This window comes from Haemaphysalis longicornis, unplaced genomic scaffold, assembly GCF_048455015.1.
Source record: "Haemaphysalis longicornis isolate Haplotype H1 unplaced genomic scaffold, Haemaphysalis longicornis Haplotype H1 scaffold_1, whole genome shotgun sequence".
NCBI classification, from domain to species: domain Eukaryota; kingdom Metazoa; phylum Arthropoda; class Arachnida; order Ixodida; family Ixodidae; genus Haemaphysalis; species Haemaphysalis longicornis.
The window spans coordinates 65,094,857-65,122,853 of NW_027526203.1; the positions used below are offsets into that span (position 1 = coordinate 65,094,857).

The 27,997-nt window shown below is 48.2% G+C and overlaps 1 protein-coding gene across 7 annotated transcripts in view; it reads left to right on the plus strand.

Moving 5' to 3' along the window:
* Positions 1 to 27,997, plus strand: part of LOC144176773 (uncharacterized) — a 281,475-nt gene that overhangs the window by 236,546 nt on the left and 16,932 nt on the right. For 6 of the 7 annotated variants that reach the window (XM_077705229.1, XM_077705230.1, XM_077705231.1 and 3 more), the window contains 8 exons: positions 2,871 to 2,927; positions 6,461 to 6,576; positions 12,096 to 12,184; positions 12,265 to 12,399; positions 15,482 to 15,596; positions 16,299 to 16,409; positions 17,023 to 17,143; positions 25,398 to 25,440. In XM_077705229.1, coding sequence (XP_077561355.1) covers positions 2,871 to 2,927; positions 6,461 to 6,576; positions 12,096 to 12,184; positions 12,265 to 12,399; positions 15,482 to 15,596; positions 16,299 to 16,409; positions 17,023 to 17,143; positions 25,398 to 25,440 — 787 coding nt within the window. The remainder of the gene's footprint in view (positions 1 to 2,870; positions 2,928 to 6,460; positions 6,577 to 12,095; positions 12,185 to 12,264; positions 12,400 to 15,481; positions 15,597 to 16,298; positions 16,410 to 17,022; positions 17,144 to 25,397; positions 25,441 to 27,997) is intronic. The other variant, XM_077705232.1, reaches the window with a different exon arrangement.

A 27,997-nucleotide genomic window follows, 5' to 3' on the forward strand; every position in this document is an offset into this window, starting at 1 on the left:
TGGATTGTGTTTGAATTCCCGCCATGTTCATGCTAAAAGATTCCTCCCTTGCATCACATGACAGGTGGTGCATACTACGAATTGAATGGGCATTCGAAAAAGGGAACATACTCACAGGTGATGCTGCGACAGCGACGTCTGACCTGTTCTTAATGCTGCTGAAGCATCACTGCTATCGAGTGACTGCCCCTTGCACAGGAAGGGGCTTGGGGCATTCAAAGGGGCTGCAAGCTGAGTCGCTCGAGGGGCTGCATCATAATTGACAAGGTGGGGTGTAACAACAACATTTCTGAAAGTACAGCTTGTAAAGAAAGGGGGGGGGGGGGGGGGGGGGGGGGGGGGGGGGGAGGGAGGGAGGGGGGGGGGGGGGGGTTAACTTTGAGCAGTTATGAGTCAAGTGCGGAGCAGGACTTCAGGTGGCCACTGTCTATTCTGCTCTACACTTGGCTCTCTGAGCCACTCACCTCCAAAGAGTTGACAGGCACTCGGGAAATTACATGTCGGCAAGAGCTTACCAGAAGCCACTTGAGTTAGTAGGACAGCAAGAACATCTGAACACCTTGGGAAAAAGTGGCTTGCGATGGGCTCTGTACTGGTAGGATGAACTGGAAAGATAGAGTGGTTCAAGCGCCCCATAGAGCCAATGTATTAAAAGTAGGGGTGTGCGGACAATCGAAGTATTGAATACGAATAGAATATTTCCTTATTTGAAAAGTATTCGATTCGAGAAACGCATATTTGGCAGTGACTACCCCTTTGAGTCACGAATTACTGTATCCACTGCAGAAAAATTCTATACTTGCAAGTTTCGCAGTTTTAGGTGTCTAGAGGTTAAAGAAAAAAGGTTTAGTATCTTTAAAATAGTTATTATGCAAACGGTGTCGCGTCTACTCATGTAGGCACCGTGACTCAATCATGCTTTTCACCATAAAAAATAATAAATACCCTGAGCCAGTTTACAACAAAAAGGTGAAATAATGAGGAAGTGAAATAATAACCTGTGTTTTTAGCTTTTACAAAGGGTGTACGACGCAGTAAAAGAAGAACTTAGGATGGGAACTCACCGGGGCTCCCATAGAAGGTGGTGGCATCCATTTTTAAACGATGCTCATGAGGGCTGTTCCACGGTTCCACATCATATGGCGCTACCTTTCACTTTCGTAGGTTTTGAAAATTAGCCGCACAACTCTGCAGCATGAACTCTTTTCGTTTTTGAGAAAAACGACCAAGAAAGTCGCGTCTCTATATGAAGACATGGAGACCGAAAGGCGGAAAATATTTGTGCAAGTAACGAGTTATATGTGTGCCATGCGTTCTCCTAAAAGCCCAGCTGCATGGTCTCTTAATTACCAATGTGCTCGGGAATCGACATAAGCACGCATAGAAGTACGCGCTCTACGCTGGTGAGGGTGATTGACTTAACAGCAGGGGCCATGACTGCGCCTAGAAACTGTACCGGAACTGTCGTTTTGACTCTCTTGCTCTGTTTTCTTTTTTGGGGGGTGAGGGGGGGGGGGGGGAGGTGAGTGCGAGTCAGTGCTTGCAATGTCCAAGGACAGGCTGTGTCAAAGCCAGGGTGCAGTGCAAAGTTGAAAGCCCGCCTTGCACCAGTAGGAATGAGTGCCAACTGTACCGTGTGCAGCTTCTGAGAAAGGAGTAGTTTGTAGAAAGTATAAAGTAGTGGTGCTGTAGCTCTGCCTTCCGAGAAGGTAGTAGTTTGTGGCCTCGTTGTGTCCGCTGCGATACGGCACCTCCTTGAGGATCAGCCAAGGCCCACAATATGAGGGCTGCAAAAGCAGCTTCAACTGGGTGAAGTCTCCGCTGCAGCAGGGCCGGTGTTGGCTGTTGCCTGCTGCATGCCTGCTTGGATGCCGCTGCTGCCTGGCCTGTCTCAGTAGTTCTCCATTGCTAGGAGCAAGGGCACGGGGGAGTGGCAAGTTCTGAGACAGGTGTGCTGAGGGGCTCGGTGGGAGGCCACCAGCATTGTGTGACGTTTACATGCTGCTCTGGCTGGTGGTGGAAAGGAAGTGCTGCTGGGCAGTGGAAATTATATGCCGAGCAATGTGCTTTCAGCGACAGTACACCGCTTTTGCTTTCTTCAGGGCTGGGCTGTTGACAAACACCACCCACAGAAGCAGGGAGTTTTGAATCAAGAGACAGTGGGAACAAAAACCGGATCGAAAACCAGGTGCACAGCGATAGAGACTTCCAAGTGATGTATTTGTTGAGCGTTCAAGCAAGTTTACACTTGAAATACTCTTGAAACCACTTTTGTAAGTTTGAGGGCATAGACTACAGGCCTAGTTCTGCCGGCCAGTGGGTCAGTGCGTGTTTTTCTCCCACGAAACAAGGCTCTCTCTTCCACTGTTCTTCATTCTGGGGAGGAGCTGTAATGGCCCCCACTTAATTTTATTTTCCTAATGCAGTCAAAGCAGGCTGGAGAAGGGTTTTTTTTTTTTTATTGCACACTTTAAAGAAAAAAGCGGAGGAAGAGTACACCACTGTGAGCACCTGGACAGACGGAATTCTCGTGGCCCCCCCTCAAGAAGGTTGCCACATGTCGTTGAGGGAAAGGAAGGAACAGCTGTCCGGCCGAGTTCACGTGCCATAAGTGCGGCCAGCTGCCACTTTCCAAGAGTTGCTCGGCAAAAGGTTCTGCAGCAGAACGGATAGGCTCGCGACAGGACTCCTGGCTCAGCTGGGCTGGCTGCCTGCCCGTTCTGCATGGCCCCCCTTTTGCATGCGACTTGCATGCGGCATGCCCAGACCCCGTCTTGTGGTGGCTGTGGGCAGGGACGTGAGGGGAGGGTGCCTGTTTGGAGGGCCATCGCTCACTTGCCGGACTGTGTTGTGTGTGTCGTTGTGAACAGAGCCCGTCATTGGACCGTACCCTCCTCCGGACAATTCAGACCTCGACGAATACGAAGGTAGGACGATGCCAGCCCCGTTTACTTGCCTGCTGTTCACTTGTGCCTGTGCTCTGTGATGAGGGCTGTGTCCGCCAGCCGTGGCAGAATGCCGTTTTGTGTTCTCTTGGGGCATGAGTGCACCTGGCCCTAGGGTGCAGTGTCGTGCGGCAGAAACCTTGGTTCAGGCAAAGGCAGATGTCGCAGCAGCCAGCTGGGCAGCCCTGCGTGCCAGTACAGGCAGATGTCGAACCACAGTGGGCAGTGGCTGCCGCAAGAACACTGTGGTGTCATTAGAGCTCTGCATTTGGTATGTGTGGGGATTTCAAGAGACCAGTGTTTATGCTGCATGATGGTGGATAACCACAGCGGGAGTGTCCTAATTTAGTTCTCCTGGTGCCAGACTATGCACACATCGTTTCCTGTTTGTGAAAGGTTGTGGGTGTGGTGCATTGTTTTTTACATTTTATACTTGATCATATATGAAGAAGAAGAAGGTTTTATTTTTCACAAATTTTCATTTGTACAAGTGCTGTGAGTAGCGTCTGGGTCCATAGCCACAAGGCTAGTTTTGGATCCATGCAAAAAATTGTACTTTTTCATCTAACTTTCCAAAAAACACTAGGAACATTTCAGGGGGTACAATACGAGGAGCAGTAAAATGTATAGATACAACAATGCGAAAATAAAAGCCAGGATTCGAACAGAAACAAAGGTACAAATGCTTCAGAACTATCCAAGGTATCAGGGGAAAATACACACATGTATTATGTGCAGCATAACAAAATTTTAACTGGGCGAACTATATGTGTCAGACATTATGTAGGTTTTTATTGACTGCTCATTTTGTGTTGTACATTTTATTGTTGGTGGTAGGCTATTTCATATTTTCATGCAATGAAAGGAAGGCTTCGATGCCCATATACATAAGATATCTTCGGTAGGTTCAGCCTATTATCGTTAGCATGCCTAGTATTTCTACTAGGAAAGTTTAGAATAGATGAGTGGTACAGAGTGTTAGTACATATTAACCTCTTGACCAGTAGTGCTGTTTTGTAATCTCGATCTTGGCTGAAGGGCATAATGTTCAGCTTCTTAAAACAGCCTATTATCCTTAGCACTTAGCATGCCTAGTATTTCTATTAGGAAAGCGTAGGATAAATAACTGGTACGGAGTGTTAGTATATACAGTGGAACCTCGCTGATACGTCCCCCGGACTTACAACGACCTGCTTTTTACGACGGATCACCCCGGTCCCGTCAAACTCCCCATAGAAACAATGCATTGAAAACCCCAATAATATGACGCTCTTGTGTATGCTGTCCGCTTCATACGACGGACCCTGGTGCGGATTAAGCGGAGGTTTCCCCATATTTCGCACCACTTCACCGCCTCGTCCCGACCTTTCTTTATTCTGAACCCCCATTGGACACTGCTTGATGCGCAAAGGTCCACAGGCGGGCCAGATCACTTGCTGAACGGACGCAAGCAAGCTGGTGGGTGCTTGTGAGCGGGAGTTAACCTGGAACAGCCCCATGCAGCAGCAGTACGCCGACACGCCATCCGCGAGAAGTCGAAGTTCAGGTAGCAGACGGACCGTGAATTTGAACCTCCCATCGAACCGCCGACGAATACGAAAACACACGACACAACCCACGGCGATGACCAAACACCCGCTTTCTTCACCCGCTTTATCCAAGTTTTTTCCTTTCCCGACGCCTTAGCCTCCCTCTATCTGTGCTCTGTGCTTATCTGTTTTTCAAAGCTGCGTTGTCACTCCGCTCCTTTCTTTGCTAGGGTGCCACGATTCACGCGCATCTGCCGCAAGGGTTGAGACATGCACACGTTGGCATTGCCATTTTTGGTCCCTCGCTGGCCGCCGCAGTAAGTCACTGTAGCAAGACCATGCTATAATTTTCGCCACAACACGGTTTACTCGCGAAGTTTGAATCATCTTACCCATTTCGCGTTGCTGGGGCTTGTGGGAAACGAAAACAGCTATATGTTGAGCACTTTGACCCAATAGCGATGGCGCGGGACAGTTCGAAAGGTGTCTTCAACCTGTACGGGAATGCATTTTTTTTTTTTTGCATCTCTGCCTTGTACTATCGTTCGTTTCGCTTAGCCTTCCCAGTTTCACTCTCGCTTTTTTCCCTCTCAATTTGTTTGACCACGTCGGCCTCATCTCGCTCGGACAAGGCGAATAGCGCCAGGCAGCACAGGTGTCGCGTAGCGCGCGACGCTTGGCTGGCGGGCTATCTGGACGCCGTGGAGGGGAGGGGGGCACAACATAGGTGTTTCTTTTTTTAAAAAATTGGGACTTGAGCTTAAGGTTTGCAAATCATGCAAGAAGGCGCTAAATAATAGTTTAAATAAGTTCTGAGCCCAGCTGTCGCGTGAGGCCGTCTACTAGGCCGGCATTTACCCGCACCCGGTCGTATAACACCCCGGTCACGCGATGCTTTCTCATGGCCCCTTGAAAGTCGTATTATCGGGGTTTCACTGTATTAACCTCTTGACCAGCAGTGCTGTTTCGTAGTCTCGAGCTTGACTGAAGGGCGTAATATTTGGCTCCTTAAAAATTGGCGAAGATTTTGCAGTTCTCGGTGCTGATGCTATTATGCGCACGGCCCTTTTTGCAAAATGTTGATAGGTGTGCAGTACGATGTGTAAGTGTACCCCCAGGACTTTACGCAGTAGGTTAAATACGAGCGAAAAATAATAAAGTAAATTAGGCGCAGTGTTGTCACGGTGAAGTGCTTCTGTGCTTGGATCAGGGTAAAGCATCTAAAAGATAGCCTTTTTGCAAATGGTTTCATTGTGCTGCGCCCAGTGTTTTGATGTGTTCAGTGTTTTACTTAAGTATTTGTTAGTGTCTACTTGGCAAAGGGCTTTGCCATCCATTTGCAGGTTGCACGTGTGGGATAATTGCTTTTTATGTGAAGAAAAAATAAGAATAAATAGCAAATAAATACATATATATTTCATTATGGAAGTGCGACTTGGGTGTGATTTTCAGTATGTTTTAAAAAAGAGCTAGAGAAGCTACAAGTGAGCTTCCTGAGGTCTTCACGGGAGTGAGCGAGGTTTGGGAGCAGTAGAATTTGTTGTTTTCACAGTTGCCACTGAAGCCGGGGGAGTGTCGCTTGAGCTTTCCCAAAAGCTGGTTTCGGGGGGAAGGGGGGTGTAACCAAGCCGAAGTTGCTGCCCGAGGGAGCGTCCTCTGGTGTTGTCCCAGCGCCCGACAGCTGGAAGTACACGGAACTGAGGCACAGCTCCTCGTATGGGAGAGCACCCGTTGGGTGAGCCGTGGCGATAGAGGGTATTTCGGCCAGGGTGCACCACTGTGAGCTTTGTACAACTGCTGCTGCCCACACCTTTTCGCTGGCCGCCGAAAGACCAATGGGATGAGCAGCTGGCTCTTTGCACTGGCTGGGCCAGACTCACTGAGCCAGTGGGCCAGTGGGCCCAGCACAGATGTCAGAGCCCGGGGGGGGCGGCTCGGAGGGGGGGAGCGCGCAGTGCCTGCCTGGCTGAGTGTGGGTGGGTGCAGCCCAGCTGCACCGCTACCTGGAGTCGCAGGTGAACATCCACTACCAGACGCCCGTGCGCACCGAGGAGAAGGAGCTGGTCGAGGAGCAGGAGCTGCGCCGCAGGCAGGAGGCCGCCGTGAGTACTGCGCCTGTGACAGGAGAAACACACTACTCCCCCTTCCCTGCAGTTTTTCACCAAAAGAAAGCTGCCATCAGAGAAAGTGAAGGGATGATCCTCTCTAGGATTTTTTTTTTTCCAGTATTTGAGGCGATGCTTTCTGCTCACAGGATGTAAAAACCTTGTCGGTGGCCCACTTAGCATTTACAGCAAGCACAGGATTCTCGTACAAGCACGTGAGGTCAGGAAATGCACTCATCTGAGTTGACAACTAAACTTTGTGAGCAATGATTGCCGAGTTTCAGTGTCAGTGTACTAGCATTATGCTCTAGCTGTCAGGGCCACCTTGTAACTTGCAATGGAAGCCCCCATTGGACCGAAGCTGTCACACAAGCAAGGCGGTGCCATGGGTGTTCCCAGGGCACCAGCAGTGGGACTGAATAGTAGGCAGGTTTGACAACACCTCCAGAAATGCTTGGGGGGGAAGGGGGGGGGGGGGGCTAAGCACGGCCCCCGAGGTGGGTGGATGACACCAAGCGCAGGTCCAGGCCACAGCGATGGCTGACATGCATGCGTGGAACACACGCAGGGTGCGTACCCAAGTGGGCAGCGTTAGCAGTCCATATGCTTTGCTAAAACGAGTCTAGAACAGCGAGTGAAGCATTCGCACTTCTTTTTTTTTTTTTTTCTTTCACCCATTTTGTTCACCATGTAAGGGCCTAGTCAAGCTGTTAAGTCTGCTTTTAGCTCATGGACCCCTCCAGATGATTACTGAGAAATAAACTTTTGATTGATTTCTTTTAATGTTGAGAAAAAAAGTGTACCGAAACATTCAAAAATGGTTTAATTCACTAAAAGAGACAAAGCCACTTACTTCCCTTTGAGGGTTCTGGCAGCCTCGTTGCCAAAGGTTGTGTAAGGAGGCTACCAATCAGTCGACTGTTCTTCACGGGCTGTAGATGAAAAGATGGTCCTCCTTGCCCTGAGTTGTTGGGGGAGGCGCTGGCTACTACCCTCAAGCGGAGTACACAGTTGTGCTAAAATCCCAGAAAGTGGCGGAGAATGCAGGGGCCCAGATTTCCGAATCAGTAAGGCATCTTTTGTTCGGGCCCCACTCTGGACACATTTTTCTCTACTTTCTTTTGTAACATGGCATAGAAAGGCTTACTTACCAAGGTAATCGCTAACAGAATTTCTGCCACCTTAGATTTCAGTCAACCTTAAAGGGACCTTGCAACACTTACCATCGACTACTCGGAATGTATTTTGGGGTAAGGTCGATTGTCCCAGCAATCTCCTCCCACAAGAATTATGAAAATCCGTTCGCTATCACCGAAACTACGTGCGATGAAAAATCGCGCATAAATGTTCCCTCTCAACTCAACCGCGGACAACGCGATGAAAGCTGCGCACTCTCTCCCGGAGAGGGGGCGGCGCGCGGCGTTCTGTTCAGCAGCCTTCGATAATTCACAGGCCGGGGAGTTTCGTCCTTTTCCCCGCACCGTGGCCGGGCCTATTTCTGGTCTGGTGCCACAAAAGAGCAGGCATGGCTGCCTGCTCGCAAGCAAGCGCTCAGCCTGGTAGGGCATTTTTGGAGCAATAAACGTTTGTTGTCGAGTGGGCTCGTTGAAAGTAGAATATTTTGTTCGTCACTCAAACTCCGCACGCACTCAAAACAAAAGAAACACCAAAAGCATGCGGACAGGTTCAGACATAGAAGAGGTTTATACACAGCGCCGACGATGGCTGATCGTAATAGGAAATGCCAGAATTTAGCCGTGAAGTTGACCAGCGACAGCCAGTAGGACAGCCAGGACAGCCATGGCCTTGACGTCGCAGAGGCCATGCCAGGGGTGCATAATGAGGAGAATTGAAGAGAGAGCGATTGGTTTTTCCGCATCTTTCTTGGCGATTTGCGCGCTTACCGCTTCACGTGCAATATTTGGCTCGGGTGTTCCTGGAAGTCTAATCTAAATGTCACACAGGTTTACTTGCACTGCACGAAGAGTGTTGCAGGGTCCCTTTGAGAGCAAGCAGGGTTTCGTAAAGGCTATTCAACAACGGACCATATTCACACGATCAATCAGGTGATAGAGAAGTGGGCGGAGTATACTGAGCCCCTATATATAGTCTTTATAAATTATGAGAAAGCATTTGACTCCGTCGAAACCTCAGCAGTCATTCAGGCATTACGGAACCAGGGTGTAGACGAGCATTATGTAAGAGTACTAGAGGATATTTACGGTGGGTCCACAGCTGCCATCATCCTCCATAAGGGGAGCAGTAAAATACCTATAAGGAAGGGCGTCAGGCAAGGAGACACAATCTCTCCCTATGTTATTCACAGCATGTTTACAAGAAGTATTCAGAACATTGATTGGGAGCAGGTGGGAGTAAGGGTTAATGGAGAATACCTCAGTAACCTCAGATTTGCTAATGACGTTGCCTTGTTAAGTAACTCGGGGGAGGAATTGCAAAGCATGCTTACAGCACTGGACAAACAGAGTAGAACCGTGGGCCTGAAAATTAATATGCAGAAAACTAAAGTAATGATAAATAGCCTCGGGACAGCACAGCGGTTTGAAATAGGTGGCGAGGCCGTGGAAGTGGTGAGCGAATATATCTACTTAGGCCAAGTGGTGACCCCGGATCCCAATCATGAAGCACAGATAATTCGAAGGATAAGGATGGGGTGGAGTGCATATGGCAGACATTCTCAGATAATGAATGGCAGCCTACCATTGTCCCTGAAGAAGAAAGTGTATGACAGCTGCATCTTACCGGTACTCACCTACGGGGCAGAAACTTGGGGGCTTACTAAAAGGGTTCAACTTAAATTAGGACAACTCAGCGAGCGATGGAACGGAAGATGATAGGTGTGACGTTAAGGGACACGACGAGAGCGGAGTGGATCAGGGAACAAACGTGTGTTAAGGACATATTAGTGGAAATTAAGAAGAAGAAATGGACGTGGGCAGGGAATGTAATGCGAAGGCAAGATAACCGTTGGTCATTAAGGGTAGCAGAGTAAATTCCTAGAGAAGGCAAGCATGGCAGGGGGCGACAGAAAGTTAGATGGGCAGATGAGATCAAGAAGTTTGCGGGGATAAATTGGTCGCAGTTAGCGCAGGACCGGGGTAATTGGAGATTAATGGGAGAGGTCTTTTCCCTGCAGTGGGCGTAGATAGGCTGGTGGTGTTGTTGATGATGATGATGATTATAGAAAGACTAACGTCACTCCCTTATGTGCATGCTATTGAAATAGCGCTAAAGACAAGGGTGGAAGAAGAGGAGAGGAGGAGTTTGTTCTGGTAGTGTATACATTTATGTGTGTGTTTTGTAACAAAAGAACAGTCGCAAGTTGGTGCCGTCGTGTGTCTCCTCTTCTTCCATCCTTGTCTTTAGTGCTATTTCAATATCTACAAGAACCAACTAGCCCAACTGTCGATTCTGTACTACTGGCTTTTCTTTCCTAACCGTATTATCTATGTGCGCATGTTTTCAATGGCAAGTTTCTGGGAAATTTTGCTCCCACCTTTGCCGACCACCCTGCCACTGTAGTGGAAATAGGGTGCAGGAAGGAGCTGCAGACCCTGTGGCCTCATACATTTACTGTGGATGCACAGTCCCGGCCAGAGCCATTGGAGCGGTAATGACATGCGACCGGCCAGGTGCGCGGGCGTGTTCCATCTCTTGTGTGGCGTGGCACAGCTCACCATCCACAACGCAGGGCCCTGAGTGCAGATGCCTCCACTACAAGAGAAACAGGGGTCGACCTACGTTCGGTTTTCCATGAGCTTCAGAGGCCTCATAAGCTCCTCCCCAGCCCCCTTCCTGCCCTGATCATGAGAACCAAATCCACTGTAATGAACAAGCAGTACTTTTTCTTTTTTTCCCCTCCTGTCATAGGTGGCGCACCACAGCCACACACTGCATCAAACATTATGTTTTGGCTGCGTAAAAGATTCTAAAGGGGCATTTCCTGAGCTACACACCAGGTGGCTTTGCTTGACTCTAATGCTGAACGCATCTATTAAAATGATGAATTTTGAACACCAACTGTGGTAGCGGCAGAAGAGCGAAGGAGAAAAATGGGACGTTCAAGGCCCTGGCAGGACACTGGATAGTTGGTCGAGACTACTGGTGATGCAGCCATGGTTCCTGCTCTTGCTTTTGACAGCAGAGTGCTCGATAAGGGGGCTGGCATTATGAGGCTAGGAGTGGATGCATCTCGCGAGACAGTGGCCACAACTTGGCTGCCTTGTGGGCTAACGTAGGGATAATAGAGGACACCAGCTAGCTTTGCTAGAGAAAGTACTACTAGCCTTACACAGTTAGCCCCAGCAGAATCCGAAGATGGGTTTGGGTATTCGTGCGTGGTAGACCGACTCCAGCAATCCACTCTTTATTTCCTGGCGACTAGACAGCATAGCTGCCACTCGCAGGGATTAGTGCTCCTTTCGCTCGCTCCAGGTGCAGGGATGTCTGTCAGTGCAGCCGCGGGAAGAGGGGCTTCCCGACGGCGGGTCAACACAGAATGTCCGAGCAGAGTTCCCCGTGGAGCAAACTAGGTTCTCAGTCATTGTGGTCGTGAGAGTAGGCACTCCTGAACCCACCGACATCGACCGAATCACCCAGTCGACTCCCTGCAGAAAGGATCAGATGCAACTGAACAAGGCTCGGTGGAAAGGGGGTTCCTTTGGAAAGGAGAGTGCTGGTGGGAGACCAAGGAGGGTCCATCTTCTGGCGTCCTCGTTCGCAAGTCACGTGGTATCGTGGGTACGGGACCCCACGGATAGCACACACATGACTACGCCGCTGGCCAAGATGACCACCCCCATGATTAGCGAAGCCTAACCGCACGTGGAAACGAGGCATGGGGGCCAAGCAGGCCCCCACAGCCTCAAGCCCTTGTGAGTGCAGTGTTTTTACCAGTGCTGCTCGGAGGCTTTGCAGAGTTGTGTCGTCATTAAATCAGTCTTGTTTTATGTAAACTCTCATACCTGATTGTTTGCCAATTGCCTTATCACATGAAAAAAACGTCACTTCCTTAAGCTTCTATTTGGATTTTAACCCAATGAGTTTGCCTTGCAAGCTCATGGTGCTGTTTTTAATTTGTGGTGGCTGCCCTAATCGTGCCAGCCAGCCACATACTGCCGTCCAACATCACTAGTAGGAAAATTGTCACGGCACCCCCATCCTTTTCCCCGATTGTCTCGCTTAATTAAATGCAGCCTGTGCTAGAAGTGGAGTATTTGTGAGTGTGGCAGGGCAATCTTTCTACCAGTTCTGTTCATGTGCACCGCAGGTGATGTCGGTGTGAACACAGACTAAATTTAGCGAGTGCAGCCACTTGTGTGTGCAGCCTGGCTGCTTACAAATTGTCTTGGTTGGGGAAGGCTTTGTGTGCTGCAAGGGAGGTGGGGAAGCTCGAAGCCCTTTAAAACACACAGAACAAACTGTCCCAGTGGCTGCCGCAGGGCAGTCTCGGAGCAGTGTCCCCATCTCATAGCGGGGTGCCTTGTGCGTGTGTGCAGATGCGCAAGTTCTACGAGGAAGAGTTGCACAAGAAGCAGCAGCGCCAGTCGGCCGAGCTGGAGATGCGGCGACACAATGACTACCTGCTGTGAGTGCTGCTGCCCCTTCCTCCCTCGAGCCGGTGGGAGCGCACACGCCCATGCTCTCTCTCCCCTCCCTCCGCTGTAGGCCCTCGCAGAAGTCGCCCATCCCGCTGGACCGGTACGAGAACTCCTTTGAGCCGACTGTGAGTACGACGTACCGACCGTCGGAGCCCAAAACGCTTGCCAAGGTGCTCTACAACTTCTTTGCCCAGTCACCCAAGTGAGTCCCTTTCCACGATGTCGCTTTCTCCACGAATGGTCAAGATTGGAATGCAAACACTGTTTAGTGCTGCTGTGCCAGTGTGGTGCCATGTTAGCCGCATTAGCCAACAGCAGTTGCTGTTGCCGGAAATGTTCTGGGGCGGTATTCTCGAGTTTTGTCCCTTTTGCGTCCCTTTCAAAAGTGTTCCTTTTGGTGAGCCCTGATTGGCTAACAGCAAACAACCGGAAGTGACGTACCGCAAGCGCGGCAAACCTACTGCCAACCTTTTTCCGTGCTGCCAACGTCCACTTCTTAACCGGAAGTACGTCACAATGAAAGGGACGCAAAAGGGACGTTTTCAAAAGGGACAGTTACGAGAATACCGCCCCTGCTCTGTTCACACGCGTCAAACACGGGCGTGTGAAACGAAGCTAGGTCCACTTCAAGGGACCACTTTCATCAATGCTTACTGGCCAAGCACTTCTGAAACACGGCTTGAAATACCGTTTGCGTGATTCTACCGTGCACCTTTTTTCGCTCAAAAGGACCGTCGAATTTGTGTGCGCATTACAATTGAGCTCAAAACCAATGTCGGCTTCAAAGTGGCTAGCAGCGTTGCTGCGGACACATACACCTCCCAAAATTCAATCCATTCGAAAACGATCCGACAAAATCACGTGACTAAATTTTGGTACTCCCATTTGTTAATGGCCATGCGTCAAAACCATGCCTATGGTTTATCAAAGTGGGTTCCGCAGGCCCCTCCTCGGGGTTCCGCGAGCCACTGATAAATTTTCCCTCGTTCCGAACCCGAGGTGTGATCAGTCTAAGGAACCTCCATTATTCATGCCCGAGTGTCAGTCAGCACATCTCAGTGCGTAACACAAAGGCGCGAGCTGCGCAATAAATCCCGCCAGCAGCATGCAGCCAGCCCCACTCCGAAAACAGGCCACATGGTTAAACTATTGCACTTGAATCTCGGCCTTATATTACCCCCATGCGCATTTTTCCTGTTTGGAGATAGGTCACGTGCCGCCAGCGTACACGCTTGCATAAAGTCTACATTCACGTGCAATAAATTCAAAAGCAAGCAAGCTTGCTTCCTTTTGAATTTATTGCACGTGAATGTAGTGTGAACGGAATGAAAAATAACGAGGAGGGGGGGGTTCCCTGGCACTTGACGGAGCTTAGCAGGGTTCCCTGGGACCAACATGCCGGAGAACACCTGCCTTAGCCAGCTGTTTTTTTTTGGTTGCAGTTAGTACCTCATTTTTTCCATTACGGCTCCGAAGAGGTAAACCGAGCACCATTATGCACACTGGGCGTCCCGGAGATGTGAGTGCGCGATTGACGCAAACGAAGCAGAGCCATAGTTTCGTGCAAGGTTGAACCGATCCCAAGCACGGTTGTTTTCAAGAACGTCAAGACTTCCAGGGGAACGTGTTTTGCAATTTATGAATTGTGCGAATGAACCAACTGGAGAGGGGAATGAACGAATGTTCCCCACTCTAGTTTTAAAGGAGTACTGACACCAAAAATTTATGTTCCTTTTTATTGATTTATTGGTTTAAAATACTTGAGTGCGCCATAATTAATTACATTGAACGGCCTGAAAATTGTTGGTTTGGGCTTCCCGCACTTCCAGCCCGGAGAGCACATGTGACAGAATCACGGAATGACCTCACCGTTTTGTGCGTACGTCAAAACACCACAAGGATCGGAGGAGGCGTTATTTTGAACGCCCTGCTGCTAGAGCTGAGGGGATGAGCTGCCTGAAGGCCTGATGGCGGCTTCTGTTGTGCCTCTGGGCTTTATTATCGGCCCTTTTCCCGTGTGTGGAACTGTATTTTTGGCAAGAGTGTCTTTCTGGGTAGCGGTTATGCCTGTCGCTCTGGCTACATGTATCACTTCGTGAACGCGCCAGGCCACTTGCGTGAAGTGACGTCATAAGTTTCTGACGAGTGTTGGAGGCAGACGGCTACGTCACTTCTTTTCCCTCTCACGGAGTGGTGTCACGCTGATGTCCATTTTCTGCGCACCGCTCCGCGTTCTGTTCTGTCGGTGCAATAAATCAGATCAAATTGAAGTATGTTCTGCGCGTCGCAGGCCTCTCATATTTCAGCCAGGGTATTCTGAAGCAAAATGGAGAGACTAGCTTTTTTCCCACTGATTTCAAATATGCAATTATTTTTTCAGCTTGGAACTAATTTTATAGCTCATTGAACTGTGGGGGCACCAGCAGCAAGGAACCATTTTGAGTGCCCATTTCAAAGACTGAAGTTTAATGAGCTGTAAAATAAGTTCCAAGCGGTGCATCAAAAAACTGCTTCGATTATTGCACTTACCAGGGTTCATAGTATTGGAAAATACAAAGATTACAGTTTTATTAGTAACGATGTTTTGTCTATTGTTTGACCGAAAATGGCTAATTATCTCTAATTATCTTGGAAACTAATTGACCAGCTGAAAAAATAATGGCATATTTAAAATCAGTGGGAAAAAGGCAGAAAGACGGTCATGTTTCTTAAGGTTTAGGTCAAAATTTAAAAAAGTTGTTTTAAGACCAGTGTCCCCCTTAATTTGTTAGTTTGTAGACTATCAAGCATAGTAAAATTCATGAAGTCAAATTAGCTTCACAAAAGTGCGCATGCAATTCTTTACTGACTGGTACGCTAGTAGACCAAAAAAAAAGACAGTGCACAGAAACGGAACGGAGAACACGAAAGAGACAAACACGGGCACTGACTAACAACTGAATAAACTTTATTGCGTGCAGGCAATATAAGGAAATGCAGAAAAACACAAAAAGAAGAAAAAGTTAAGATTGTAGATATGCTATTTCCTTGGGCAACAAGTCGGCTTATGGCTTACTCACGCATGCGCCCGCTCGCTTGTGCATCAAAAACATTCATAGATCTCGCGTGTTCTCCAGTCACCGTAGTGCTTGAGGACATGACTCTGCTCAAACAAGGGCTAACCCTTGTTTGAGCAGAGGCATGCCCTCGAGCACTGCAGTGACCCTGCCCTCCAGGGGAGAGTGTGGTTGGCAGTAGTTGTTGCCTTGTGCCACTAGCGCAATGACGGTAGCAATGCCCCGCAGGGAGATCAACCTGCGCAAGGGCGACCTGGTGTACATCCGGCGCAAGATCGATGCCAACTGGTACGAGGGAGAGCACCATGGCCTGGTCGGCATCTTCCCAGTCAGCTACGTTGAGGTGAGCTGGACTAAGACCCCAGTCACAATGCCCAGGTAGATGAGGCTGCTCGGGCGTGGATGTGTGTCGGCAAAGTAACGCTGCTCACTACGCAGGGAGGCAAATCTGGGGGGGGGGGGGGGGGGGGGGGGGGCGGGGGCGGGCGGGGGCGGGCGGGCGGGCGAGGAAGACGAGATGGGCCATGGATGGATGTCAGAACCCCCCATGCTACAGGGCAGCTACGCTCACTTTGAATGGTTCAATTATGAAACTATATGAACGTGCCCAGCTAGTTTTATTTCCCTAAAGCAAAATAAAAAACCGTTCTTGCGTCGCCCCTGTGTATGCTTCTACTACTATGTGCGTTTTATTGGCGCAAGGTATGCTTCTTACGAGTAAATAAACAATGTTTGAACTGCTTGAGATCCTATTGAGTGAATCGGGAAAGTTCACGAACTGCACGTAGAAGCTTCGTCATAGGGCCAAACATTTGAGAGTGGCATTGCACAGGCATTCCAAAAACAGCTTTCAGCTGAGCAGCGAAATAGTGGAAGAGATCGGGGGGGAGTATAACTTCCCTGGGCAAGGAAATTGGGCGTCGCATTATGATGGCCATTCCTCAGAGGCTCAGAACTGACAAGCAGCAGTGGTCACTGAGGTGTGCGTCCAGTGCAGCAGCTCGGGGATCCTGGAAACGGGCGGCACCAACAATCGGCATTGCAGGTCATCCCCGCCGAGAGTGGCCACCTGCAGCCGCGGCGGGCCCTGGAGGGCCTGGCACGAGCCAAGTTCAACTTCTCCGCCCAGACGGCCGCCGAGCTGTCGCTCTTCCGGGTCAGTCCACCCCTCAAGTGCTTGGCTCTAAAAAGCGTGCACCTTCTTCTCCCATGGTGGGCAGAGCAGCCTGCCACTGCAAGTCGGGCGCCTCTGAAAGCATGCTGCTGTAGTTGGTGTGGTACTAGGCAGATGCATGCGGCTGTTGCATATTGTCTGTCAGCAGCGAGTAGTGGGTTTCCCTGCTGTTTGAGCTGCGAGGGGGGGTACCATCGAGGGAACCCGTCCCGCTGAATCATTTCTCGCTCCTCCCGAACAGTGGCAGAAAAGTATCTTTTTCATTCAGACATTGAAAGACCACGTGGCAGCAGTGTTTTAGGCAGAGTTGAAAACCTGAGCGGTGGGGACGCCTTGCGGCCCTTTCGAGTGGATCCTCCTGATCCCAGCACCTGCGGGGATCGGGAGAGGACACGGGTGCCGCTGGGACGTCTGTGCTTCGACGATGCACCGTGCTGGGCTCCACTGGCACAGTGTCTGTGGCGTGTCAGTTGGTGGGCAAGAATGGAGCCTTGGGAAAGGCGTGCGGGTGGACAGCTTGGGGGCTGGTTCTGTGCCCTCTGCTGTTCCCCCTGCTGGAGAGAGTCAGTGCCCTGAGCGGAGTGTGCCCGTGCAGGGGGAGACGGTGGTGCTGGTGCGGCGGGTGGACGCCAACTGGTACGAGGGCCGTGTGGGTACCAAGCGGGGCATCTGTCCGGCTGCGTACCTCCAGATCATCTCAGAACCACACGAGATCGGTACGTCCGGCCACTTTTCTCTCTCGTGTCGCCACAATTTTTCTTTTCTCCGCGCCCAAAACTTGCCGCTGTGATATGCTGTCTGCACTGTTGTCGTGTGCTCAGCTTGCTGCGTCAGCCGCCATTGTTGTTTTCCTGTCCTGACAACAGCAGCCACTCATCAGTTGACGTAGACTCCCTGGAATAGCTATATCTAGGGATTTTAGGTCGACTCGTTCCCATCCCAGAGCAAACACATTCCAGCACCTTCCCATGATCACCGATAAGACGACGTTTTTGCACCACTTTTGCAAGGTGCTTTGTGCTTGCTACCCTTGCAAACGTTTATACAGTAGACTGGGATAGCCATGGTCGACTATATTTTGTATGGCCGGCTCATGCTGCCAATCTCCTGTGCGCGCAATTTTTTTTTTTGCTTGTCTTGTTGCTTTTAGTTGCCTGAGCGCCACTGCAGGCCACAGCGCTGCATTTGATCCTCGTCGCAGTATGGTCGCATTGACTCTTATAGGTTGTTTTAGTGCACTGTGCGGGCACGGGGCTGCCCGAGAGCCCGAGCCCGGCCCGCATCCGAGCTCGGATGGGGTAGCACAGGTTTTCTCGGGCCTAGGCTGGGTTTGGGCTTGAACAAAACATTTTTCTGGCCATGCCGGCCCGATCTGACCGAGGCAATGTCTGAGGCCCGGCAGTCGTGTGCCGCAAATTCTAAATTGTTGATAGCGAAAAGTTTTCTCATTTATCTTTTAGGTTAAATTAACCCAAAAAGCAGAAAAAAACAAAAGCGAACGAAACTTCAGCGTGGTGGGCCACATCATGCAAGCAAGATGGGCCTGTCTAAACAATAAATAAAGAGGTCAATGGTCAACTGTTTTTTTTTTTTTTTTTTCCTCCAGAAAAGCCTGTAGGAAGGAGAGGTTTTCTGTGAAACAAATTGAATCGAACAACGAAAGCTGCAACATCTGTTCAAGAAGTGCATAAATAAAAAGATTACCCCATTTTCTCATTTTACTGATCCTTGGTGTGCCTTGAGTTCACATATTTCGCCTAGATTCTCGAAAATGCATTTTCTAAGGCAGGATATTTTTGTTGTACGAAGTGCGGTCCAAGATTAAGCGAAATTTAAACCAATATACTCGCTGTATGCTTATGTTTTTAGGTTTACACCGCAAACTTTTTCGGGCTCATGTTTATATCTGTCAGACTCAGGCTGATATTTAAAAACAGTCTGGTGGGCTCAGGCTTAATTAATTACATTCTGTCGGGCTCGGGCCAGGCTCAAGCTCATGGTATTTTAGAAAATTGTCGCACTCAGGTGTTTATCTAAACATTTTGTCAGGCTCGGGCTGAGTGTCTTCTGGACCGGGTCTATAAAAATCAAGGCCCTTGTAGTGCTCTATATATAGGTTGTGCGTGGTCGTATTGTTATCCCACGCGTTTGACTACAGCTTTCCACCACTTTTTCGCCTATTTTCACACGACCGTGTGTGCTGGGAGGCCCAATGCTCTTTACCACAGCATGTTATCACGCTTCGGTTTTCGACAGTAGTGCACGCTGTTGTGCAAATGGAGCAGTCATTCCGTGAAAGAAATTTCGTTTACGAGTTACTGGGGGCAAGCAATTTATAAACCAAGTGATGACCGCTTTTCCCAAGACCATTTTAATGTTTGTAATGTAAATGTTGCCAATGTTAGCATTTTACTACTTTCTCTTTCAACAAGGCTTGAATATGACAAATGTTTTACTGCAGGATGCCATCTACGTTTTTCAGCAAGGCGAGTAGATTAATGTAAACTTGCAATGTAAACAATTGAACTGAATACAGACCGGATTGAAGGCGAACCAGTTGGTATACATAACTTGACGTGAAACAGCGCGAAAACACAGAATGGCAGAACTAACAAAGGCTCAGTGCTAACTGACTGATGCACATGGTTGAGTCATGGATATGCAGCGGAAGGGACAGACGCCCGATGTACAATAAATTACCTGCAATACGGATGTAAGGCGAACCCCATGCCGCTGAATGATCCTATTTGAAATGAAAAGTTTTTTCACTAAGGAGTGCAGGTCAACCTAAACCGATTGAGCTGAAATGAGAAGCTTTTCAGTAAAGAGAGTAGATGAATGTAAACTTATGTTTGAACAATTGAGCTGAATACTCGTTCGTACCGGAAATGAAAAGTTGTACACAATAAAAGTCTCTTGGAGCCACAGCTATGAGTGAGGCTGTGGTCAGCACACCACAGCAAAAATACATTTGCACAAGCATTTGTTGGTGCAGACTTCTTAGGTACACAGTTTATATATTTCGAAAATCGCGCCCCACTTGTGCTATTTTTTCTGTTCTGTGTAAGTAGTGAAACTTTGCAGACTGTGTGGGAACCACGACAGGCCGCGCATAAACAAGCAAAGCTGATAATGATGATGCTTAGCGGCTTCCTTTGTGTAACAGGGTGGCGTTGCACAGTGACCTCAGTAGTAATGCCACTGTACAATCACTTGCTGTGAAGGGGGAAAAAAAGGACCCTTTATGGTATTTTTGTGCTAGTCTGCCTTCTTTGTTCGGATGTCTTCCCAGCTTCTTCTCTGCTCTTTTCCCACCAACATCCTAACCTTCTTTTACTAACCTCTACTGCTTTTCAATTCACCTTTCCATCAACTTCAAAGCCAGGGGCTTCCGGAAGCTGCATGGCTCCCTCACTGAGGACTAGACGGATACCTTTGCACTCCGTTACAACATGGCACATAGTTTCGGGCTCCCTGCTGCAACCTGCGCACAGTTCTTCCTGTACTTGCCTGTGGATGAGCGTTGTTGTCTGCAAGCAACCCGCCCGGGCTTCAAAAAGCAATGCACTCCCTTTGGTATTATCGAATAATTTTTCCCTTGTGATCTCCCGCTTCCCGATCCTGTAGATATCTAAGGACTTCTTCGCATCCACCCTTTTTTCCCAGTTTGTCGTCTTTGATTCTTCCACTTGATGAGGATCAATTACAGTGCCACCTGATGGGGGCGCTGTAATTGATGCTCAGAGTGAGAGTGACATTTCTTGGGACGCACACTGCCGTAGGAGACGCGGAGTGAACGTGTCATACAAAATATAGCTGATTGGGGCGCTAGCCTTTTGGACCAAACGCATCTGTTAAGTGGTACAAGTTTATTCTGTTCGTGTAAATATCTTTTTTAATACTGTATGGGTAAAATAAGTGCTCGTAATTACAGAGAAAGCAGTAATGAAATACACAACATAAGAACATGGTTTTCTGAAAATGGATTTTTCTTACAATTTTTTTTTGGTTTTCAAGTGGTCATCCCCCTTAACCCTTTCGCTGGTTTCAGGTAGCAGAAGCAGTAGGAAAAATGTGTCAGGACACAGGGAGAAAAGAATTGTGTTTTTCATGTCGGCTAGGAAATGCACCAAAGGTGTTCCGTAAACGAGTGTTGTGGTTACGTATGTCTAATCTAGAGATTCGTTTGTAGAGACTGTGTGTGTTGGTTGAGGGTTCATCAACAGTGCCCGCACACAGGATCTTCTTCGCCCTCATTGTCTGGTGGGAGAGTAACAGCAAGAGCTAAGCCCCTTGCAGCCACTGAATGGCTCAGGAAGGGCCTAATCTAGCATTACCGAATTGTTGCGTGTATAACCCACCCCTGCATGTAATCTGCACCCCCACTTTCAGCCCGCCCTAAAAGAAAAAAAATCCTCGCGTATTGCAGGCACATTTGATACAGGAAAGGCTCCACCAAAGCTACTGCTCAAGCAACACATCACATACTACAGTTAAACCTCGATATAACGAAGTCGTACTTGGGGCTGCAAATTTCGTTAAATCGAGAATTTCGTAAAATCGAGGTTTCGATTTTACAGTTCATTTAACCAGTTATTGAGGTTTCACAACCTTTCCCATCGCCCAGAAACAACTGCTATGCAGTTACCTCTCCACTTTAAGTGGAATTTGTACTAAAACTCGCAGCGAAAATTGTGTGAATTAACAGTTTAAACACTTAGGCAATGGAATTCAGATAGCCGACGGTAGTTCATGTGTCGTCGTAAAACCGCTGCTTTTTCCGCAACGCCTCATTCAATATGATAGCAGACAAGGTTTCCACTTTTTCTTTTTTTCATTTCGGTCACTAATAAACACCGCTGTTAGTCAATTGAACCCGTGTCCATGCCCCGTGAACTTCACCCCGGCGAGGTGCTGGTTCGAAGTTACACCTTTTTTCGTCCGTTCAGTGATAGGCTTAGGCGCGGCGTTGAGGGGTGCGGCGGGCCAACAGCGGAAGGCTGCTATGAAACTTTCGAAATACTTTTTTTATGTACAAAGGCTCTGCAGTATGGGCGCGTGATGCAACCACGACACTCCAGATAAAGCTATGATTGAGTTGAGCGGAGTACACGTGAACTGCTTCACTGTGTGGAGCAGCCCTTACGTGCTCCCGCTAAAGCGGAAAGCTTCTTCCGGCCAAATTCGATTAAGCAATTACTTTTATGCCCACTGAGCCCTAAAGAAACCTATTTCTCCGCACCGCAGCTGTCTAATGAACGCTGGTGAAACGAAGATGACCACGTTCAAAGAGAGCAATTTATTGCCACCAGCACTCGATGTTCAAGCCGTAGTGAAGAAGTCCGTAAACAGTGCTTGGGGTTTCTTGACCAGGGTGGGCTTTACGTGACGCTCGTATGCTGACAGCGCTAACAAGGCTTGCTCTTAAATATTCGGGTGCGCCATCATGCCTCCGCAGAACGTCGATGGCATCCATCATCACTTCGGTGGCCGTCGGTTTCACCGACATTTCCTCAGGCTCTTGTTCGGAACCCTTTTCTTTCCCTTGGAGTGCTCTTGCTGCTTACAAGACTCGTCTAATGATGGACGAACAAAATATTAATGTGGTTATCAGCGAGCACAACCTAGAGGAGCAGCACCGTGAGCAAGGGCGCGTAGAAAAAAAAAAGCTTGAAGTAGGCTTTGGCAGCCTAAGCATAGAGGGCGCTGGCGTAGGTAACGATGGAGACGTTGAAATGGAGGCTGCACTAATAAACCGTCCATGACCTCTAGCGGTTTGAGCAGCTTCTTTCATCGCTTTTAGCTGTTGTCAACCGCAGATCTCACCACTTTTCTTTCATTTTAGCCTTTTAAGAGTCAATGCGAGTACTGAATGTTTTGAATGTAAGCTCAGAGAGGCAAAATAAAACGTGCCTCGACCGGAATTTCGTTCTTCCTTTCTTGCCGTAACTTCGTTAAATCGGAAGCTCCGCGCGAAATTACTTCGTAAAATCGAGATAAAAATACATGCATTTAGCAAAATTGTGATAGAAAACTTGAAAAAATTTGTTATATTGCAAATTTTATTAAATCAAAGTTCATTATATCGAGGTTCAACTGTATGTAGACAGAAAAAGCATATACCGTATTTACTCGCATAATCCTCGCACTTTTTTTTTCGGAAAAGTCAATGCTAAGTTAAGGGTGCGAGAATTATGCGGGGAAAAAAAAAAATCAGGTGCACAGTGTTGCCAATCTGCCTCCTGCCAATCCCGCTAAATGTAGCGGTCGTTTTTTGTATATGTAAGCTCAGTGTTGCCAACAGCAGCTATTTCTTTTTATTTTATTATTTACAACGTAAACAGTCTCTCGTCAATCAGCGATCATGAAATTGCCGCCCTTGCTTTCTGGCGCGCGCCCTATCTCGTAGTCGTCATGTGCGTGCCCTACCCCTGCAGTAACGCACATTGAAGTGGGTGATGCCGAAGTGCCTGCCTGCGGCGCGGTTGCCGTGTTCGATCGCGTACTCTATCGCTTTCAATTTGAAAGCAGCACCAAGCACAAAACAAAGAGATCAAAAAGTTCTCAAAATGGCAGCGAGCTATCCACCGTTGACGCGAGTGACGGGACCACGACGACGACACGACAGCGGGCTGCGCGAACGCCGTCTAGTTGCGCGCACGCGAAACCGGCTCAAGGACAGTGTGAGCAGCGTGTTAGGGCGCCTGTTTAACAGGCGCACTAACACCACTAACACGCTGCTAGGGTTGTTAGGGCGCCTGGACGGCCTTGGATACACAGCGCTCTCCGCCGAACGGAGAGGCGGCGGGGGAGGGTGCGCGTTGGAGAGCGCGTGCACCATGCGGGTTTCGCGAGCAGGCAACTTTCGCCGCTGCAAAGTTGGGGGTGCGAGGATTATGCGAGGAACCAAAAAATCCAAGTTTTGGTGGCTCACATTAGGGGTGCGAGGATTACGCGAGTGCGAGGATTACGCGAGTAAATACGGTATTTAGCAGGTAGAATACACTGATTGTAAGACAAAAGTCACAATTCACTAATAAAATTCGGTTGTTACAGTGTGCTCGTCTTTGTTTATTCTTCCTTGTCCTTGTATGTTTTGTGCAATCGCTGCCATGGAAGGCTTAGTCAGTGTTACTGCGTAGGAGCTTCACTGCAGTACGCGCATTGCCGTGACGCTGCACTAAAGGAAAAACCCTGCGTAGTATCCACACCCCTACTTTACCACTGAAATTTTTGCATTTTTGGTGCGGGTTATATGTGCGAAAATATGGTATATGTAATAGAAGTTCAATTACGAATTCTAGACTGCGGTGAAGGAAGTGAAACTCGGCAGTCACAGAATTGTCTCGGCACAAGTGGTCTACCAATTTGGCAATCCATGAATTTGCAAGGAGTTTAAAGAGTCTGGAAAATTCGTGGGAACACAGGCTTTTACCACAGAAAGTTGACTTAAATTTTATTGAAAGAGAGGTAGTGGTCATGCTAAAAGCGCCCTCCACCATTGTGGCCAGGCCAGGTGCCTTTGTACAGATCACACTCGAGGCAACTGCTTGTTTCAGTCTAGGGGACACCTGCTGTGCAGCAGTGGAGGATGAGAGCGTGCAGTGCACAGAACATGCCTGCTCTGGACCGCACATACGGTCCTCGACCCAACACTGACCATGTTGTAGTGAGCATGACTGCGTGTCATGACATTGCGGTCAAATTTGCACAAAATGGCCTCCAAATTGCAGTTGGAAAAACCCAAGAATAAGGGTCTATATACAGTAATCCCTCGTTATAACAAAGTCAGCGGGACGTTGAAAAATTTCATTATAAGTGGTATTCCGATGGAAGTGACCACACTCGAAAAAAGCTAAAGCAGTTGAGCTTTAATTGCACCACAACTGCAAGGAATCAAAACACAATGTATTCAGTGAAGCAAAGCTTCAGGCAGGTGCTAAAAAGGCAGTGAGCTTTCGCTGTTCCAAGTTCTTGCCGGGCGCGAGCAACCCCTGCTCAAATTTGACCAAGCATTGCATGAGGGTGTGGTCGCCGCCCATAAAAGTGGCAGTGGCTGTGGCCAATTTACTGGGGCGTCACAGAACGCAACGCAAATTTTGCGCTGGAAAGCGCCGCAAACGCCGTGGCTCGAGTCTGAGGTTGCGTTTGTTGCACTCAGAAAACGATTAACCACTCATTTTGGGCGCAATCATGAAAACTGACCGGTTTGGCACTAGGGGCTTTGCATGATCTCTGGGAAATTTTTTTCTCGAGGTGTGCAGCAGTGAAGTTTGCAAAACAAGAGTTTTTCGGCGCTCCATTGTTGACGACACAGCTAATTCTGTAGTTCGAGGGTCGGTGTTCGCACAGCGTCGCGTCCACGCCATTGACCGATGTCTAGGAACAAAATACAGTGACCCTACCACGCATTCGGACCGTTTGTCTAAAGTCGGATAGCGCGAATCGAGCATGACTGGCTCGAAAAAATCGCCGGGGAAGACCAGCTTGCGTTGACCCGCCATGTTGGTAGCCTGGCTCGCCGCTAGGTCGCCGCCTGTCGGCCATGCCTCCGCTCGCACTTTGCTCTAAGCGGGTCAAGCTCTTCGTGCACTTCGAGTAATGCAGCCTAAAATGCATGCGTTTGGGTTGGGACCAAAAGAAATTTCGAATAAAGCGATATTTTGAGTAAAGCGATTTCGTTATAACGAGGGATTGCTGTATATCTTTAAAGTACTGCAGTTCATTCTAAATCACAGTAGCAGTTTGCTTCTGTACTACTTTCCCTGTCCTAGAATGTGGACTGCTTGGGCAATTTTAACTTTACCCAACGGGCCATGGATAGCAGTATGTAATGCGTAAAAGTATGCAATGTGGAGACCAGACACTCAGAGTGGCTTCTGAGAGACAGGAGACTGACTGGGTGGAGGGATGAGACCAAAAAAAGTTGGCAGTATGATGACAATGATGATGACGTGGTCTTGGTTGCAGTGGCCACGACTGTGTCCCCCAAGCCTCCTGCAAGCCCAGTTTAGTAAGTATCGAATGTGTCTACTTTGTCCTGTTTGCAAGCCGGTCTGTGGGAGACTGTGGGAATTCGGTGCATTCTTTCTGAGGAGAGCTTGCCAGGACAGTGTTGTAAGAAGTGGGTCCTTGCATAACTGGGGGACACGTAATCAGGGCTTCCACTGTGCCATGAAATGTGCACTTTGGGTATGTACTGCGACAGTATGTTCAAATTATCCACAACGGAGAATGTGGCTCTCAGTGCACGCTGCGTATCCGGACAACGTGCCGCATTTGTGCTGCAGGAAGGAGGTATGAGAGGGCATGTCCAGGGGTCCTATTCTCAACTCTGAGAATTCGCCATGTTTTTTGCTTAGGCAAAACTTAAGCAATCAGTGACGTGGGCGTGTGTAGCTCTGACGACATGCAGTGTAATCATGCTTAGCGTACAGAGATTGCTATCAAGCTATCAGCTATTGCGGATAATAAATGTAGAAACACTTGCTATGTATCCTGAAAATTAAGACGGCAGCTGAGGCTGGCAAAAGAAACACGTTTCGTAAGGCTAAAATTGGCGTGAACACCACAAAGCGATCAAGTAATGTTGATTCAAAAACAAACAAAAGATGTGTGTTGAGCTAAAGAACACCACTCAATCTTTTTTTCCGTATCTATTTAATGTGAAACATCTCTACAAGGGGCACTCAAGGGTGCCAAGAAACATGTCTCTTGTAACCAAGGTCTCTTGTATATAATGTTGCTAACATGGCGTACATGGGAAAACCAACCAAACCGTTTTCATTCAGATGTCTCCTATAAATAACCAAGTGTCTCTTGTAACAGTGTCTCTTGTAAGAAAGCTTTACTGTATCCCTTTCAATTGCTTTTAGTAGCATAGATGAGCTCTATGCTTCAGTGTTAGCTTGCAAGCTGTTTGTTGCGTTATTACCTTCGCGGCCATCACCGGCACCACACCATTGTCTGCTGCTATGTTACAAGTTTATGACATGGCCACAGAAAAATACAGCCGTGACCATCGGTTGTATGACGCGGTGAAAACAGCGAAACGCTACGGCTGATAACGACAGAGCGTACTGATGCCGCCAATTCACTCATTCGTCAAGCTCGAACTCAATCTGCGCAGTAATGAATAAAACAGTCAGTTTTCTTTGTTATTTTTCTCTTGAATTCAATCATGTGACCGACCAGCTGACTAGGAGGAGTGTGGACAAATTCAATGTGTTGGGTTCTTCGTAATGGAGAGGCTTGTACTACCCTCTTGTGTAGCTGTTATGCCAAACCATTAATAGCTATTTTGTTGCCCAACGTTAAAACAAAATTTGGGCCATTATTTTTATGCTTCGTTATCGCTGACTTGGGAACAGTCAAAACTATATAATTTAGTTCGCTAGAAAACAGTTTGAAACCGCATGTCATGCCAAACTATGCCTGATGTAAATTTGCAGGGATTTGGCAGTGCCAAAGTTCGGTGAAATTTTTTGCCCTATTTCACGGTGATGGCAGCCGCCATTTGTGAACTGTTACGGAAAATGACGTGACTATTACACCAGCTGAAGTTGCCAGGGCGTGACATATATGTTCATGCTAACTGTTTTACAGTTCAACCTGGATGTAACAAAGTTGACAAAAGTTCGGAATTTTTCGTTGCATGCAGGTTTCAAGTTGAGGTTCACAGAAACGAAGCAGAAACGAGGCCAAAATGCTAGACTTCAGTGAAGATGAGCTTACAGTTCAAGGATGTATTTCGCAGTGGTGAAAAACTGCACGAGTTTCGCCTGCTGCTTTCACACGAGATTAGGCATTACAGGGCGCTCCAAAGAAGCAAGCTCACTTACCCCAGCATTCACAAATGTAACTAAAGTGTCACTTTTGCCTTTTGACACTTTTTCGCACCGTTACGCGTTTCAAGAAGCAAACGGGTGCTGAAAGGGCACCTTTTCGTGAACTTGATGCTCTTTTCCGCTCTCAAGATTGTTGAAACGGTGCTAGCTTGGATACTGTACTGTGCGGGGACATTCTTCTTTCTTGCCAGCGGAGATGGCATTTAAAATTGTGAGCTTGTCTTATACCCCTGCTACACTGGGGTCCAAATGTCATTTGAACCAAATGTCATTTGACTCAAATGGGTTGCTTCAAATGCCATTCAGAATCCGCCGTGCTACACTACAATTTCGATGGCATTTGAAAGCTTTCACAACTGTTCACTGTGCTGTAGTCGCGCTGTTGTTGCCCCGTTCCGTTTTCGTACACTAATACAACAATCAAGCTTAGGAGCAGTCCGAGGCAGTAAAATGATATCAAATTAGAAGAGACACCAGTTTTGACTCTAAATATGGCTGTCTTGCGTTGTTTTTGTTTGTGTTTTTTGCAACTGACCCACTGGTTTTGAGAGTATGAAAATTAAATACGTTGGTTTCGTATTTTAAGTAAATAAACAGTGGACAAAGTTTCACAAACAACAATATTTTGTTTGTTTTACGTACGGAAGTATTATATTTTTTATTGCCGATCGAAGACGCTGCGTCCGAGAGTGCTGGAAATGGCATTTGAAATCTTAAATGTCT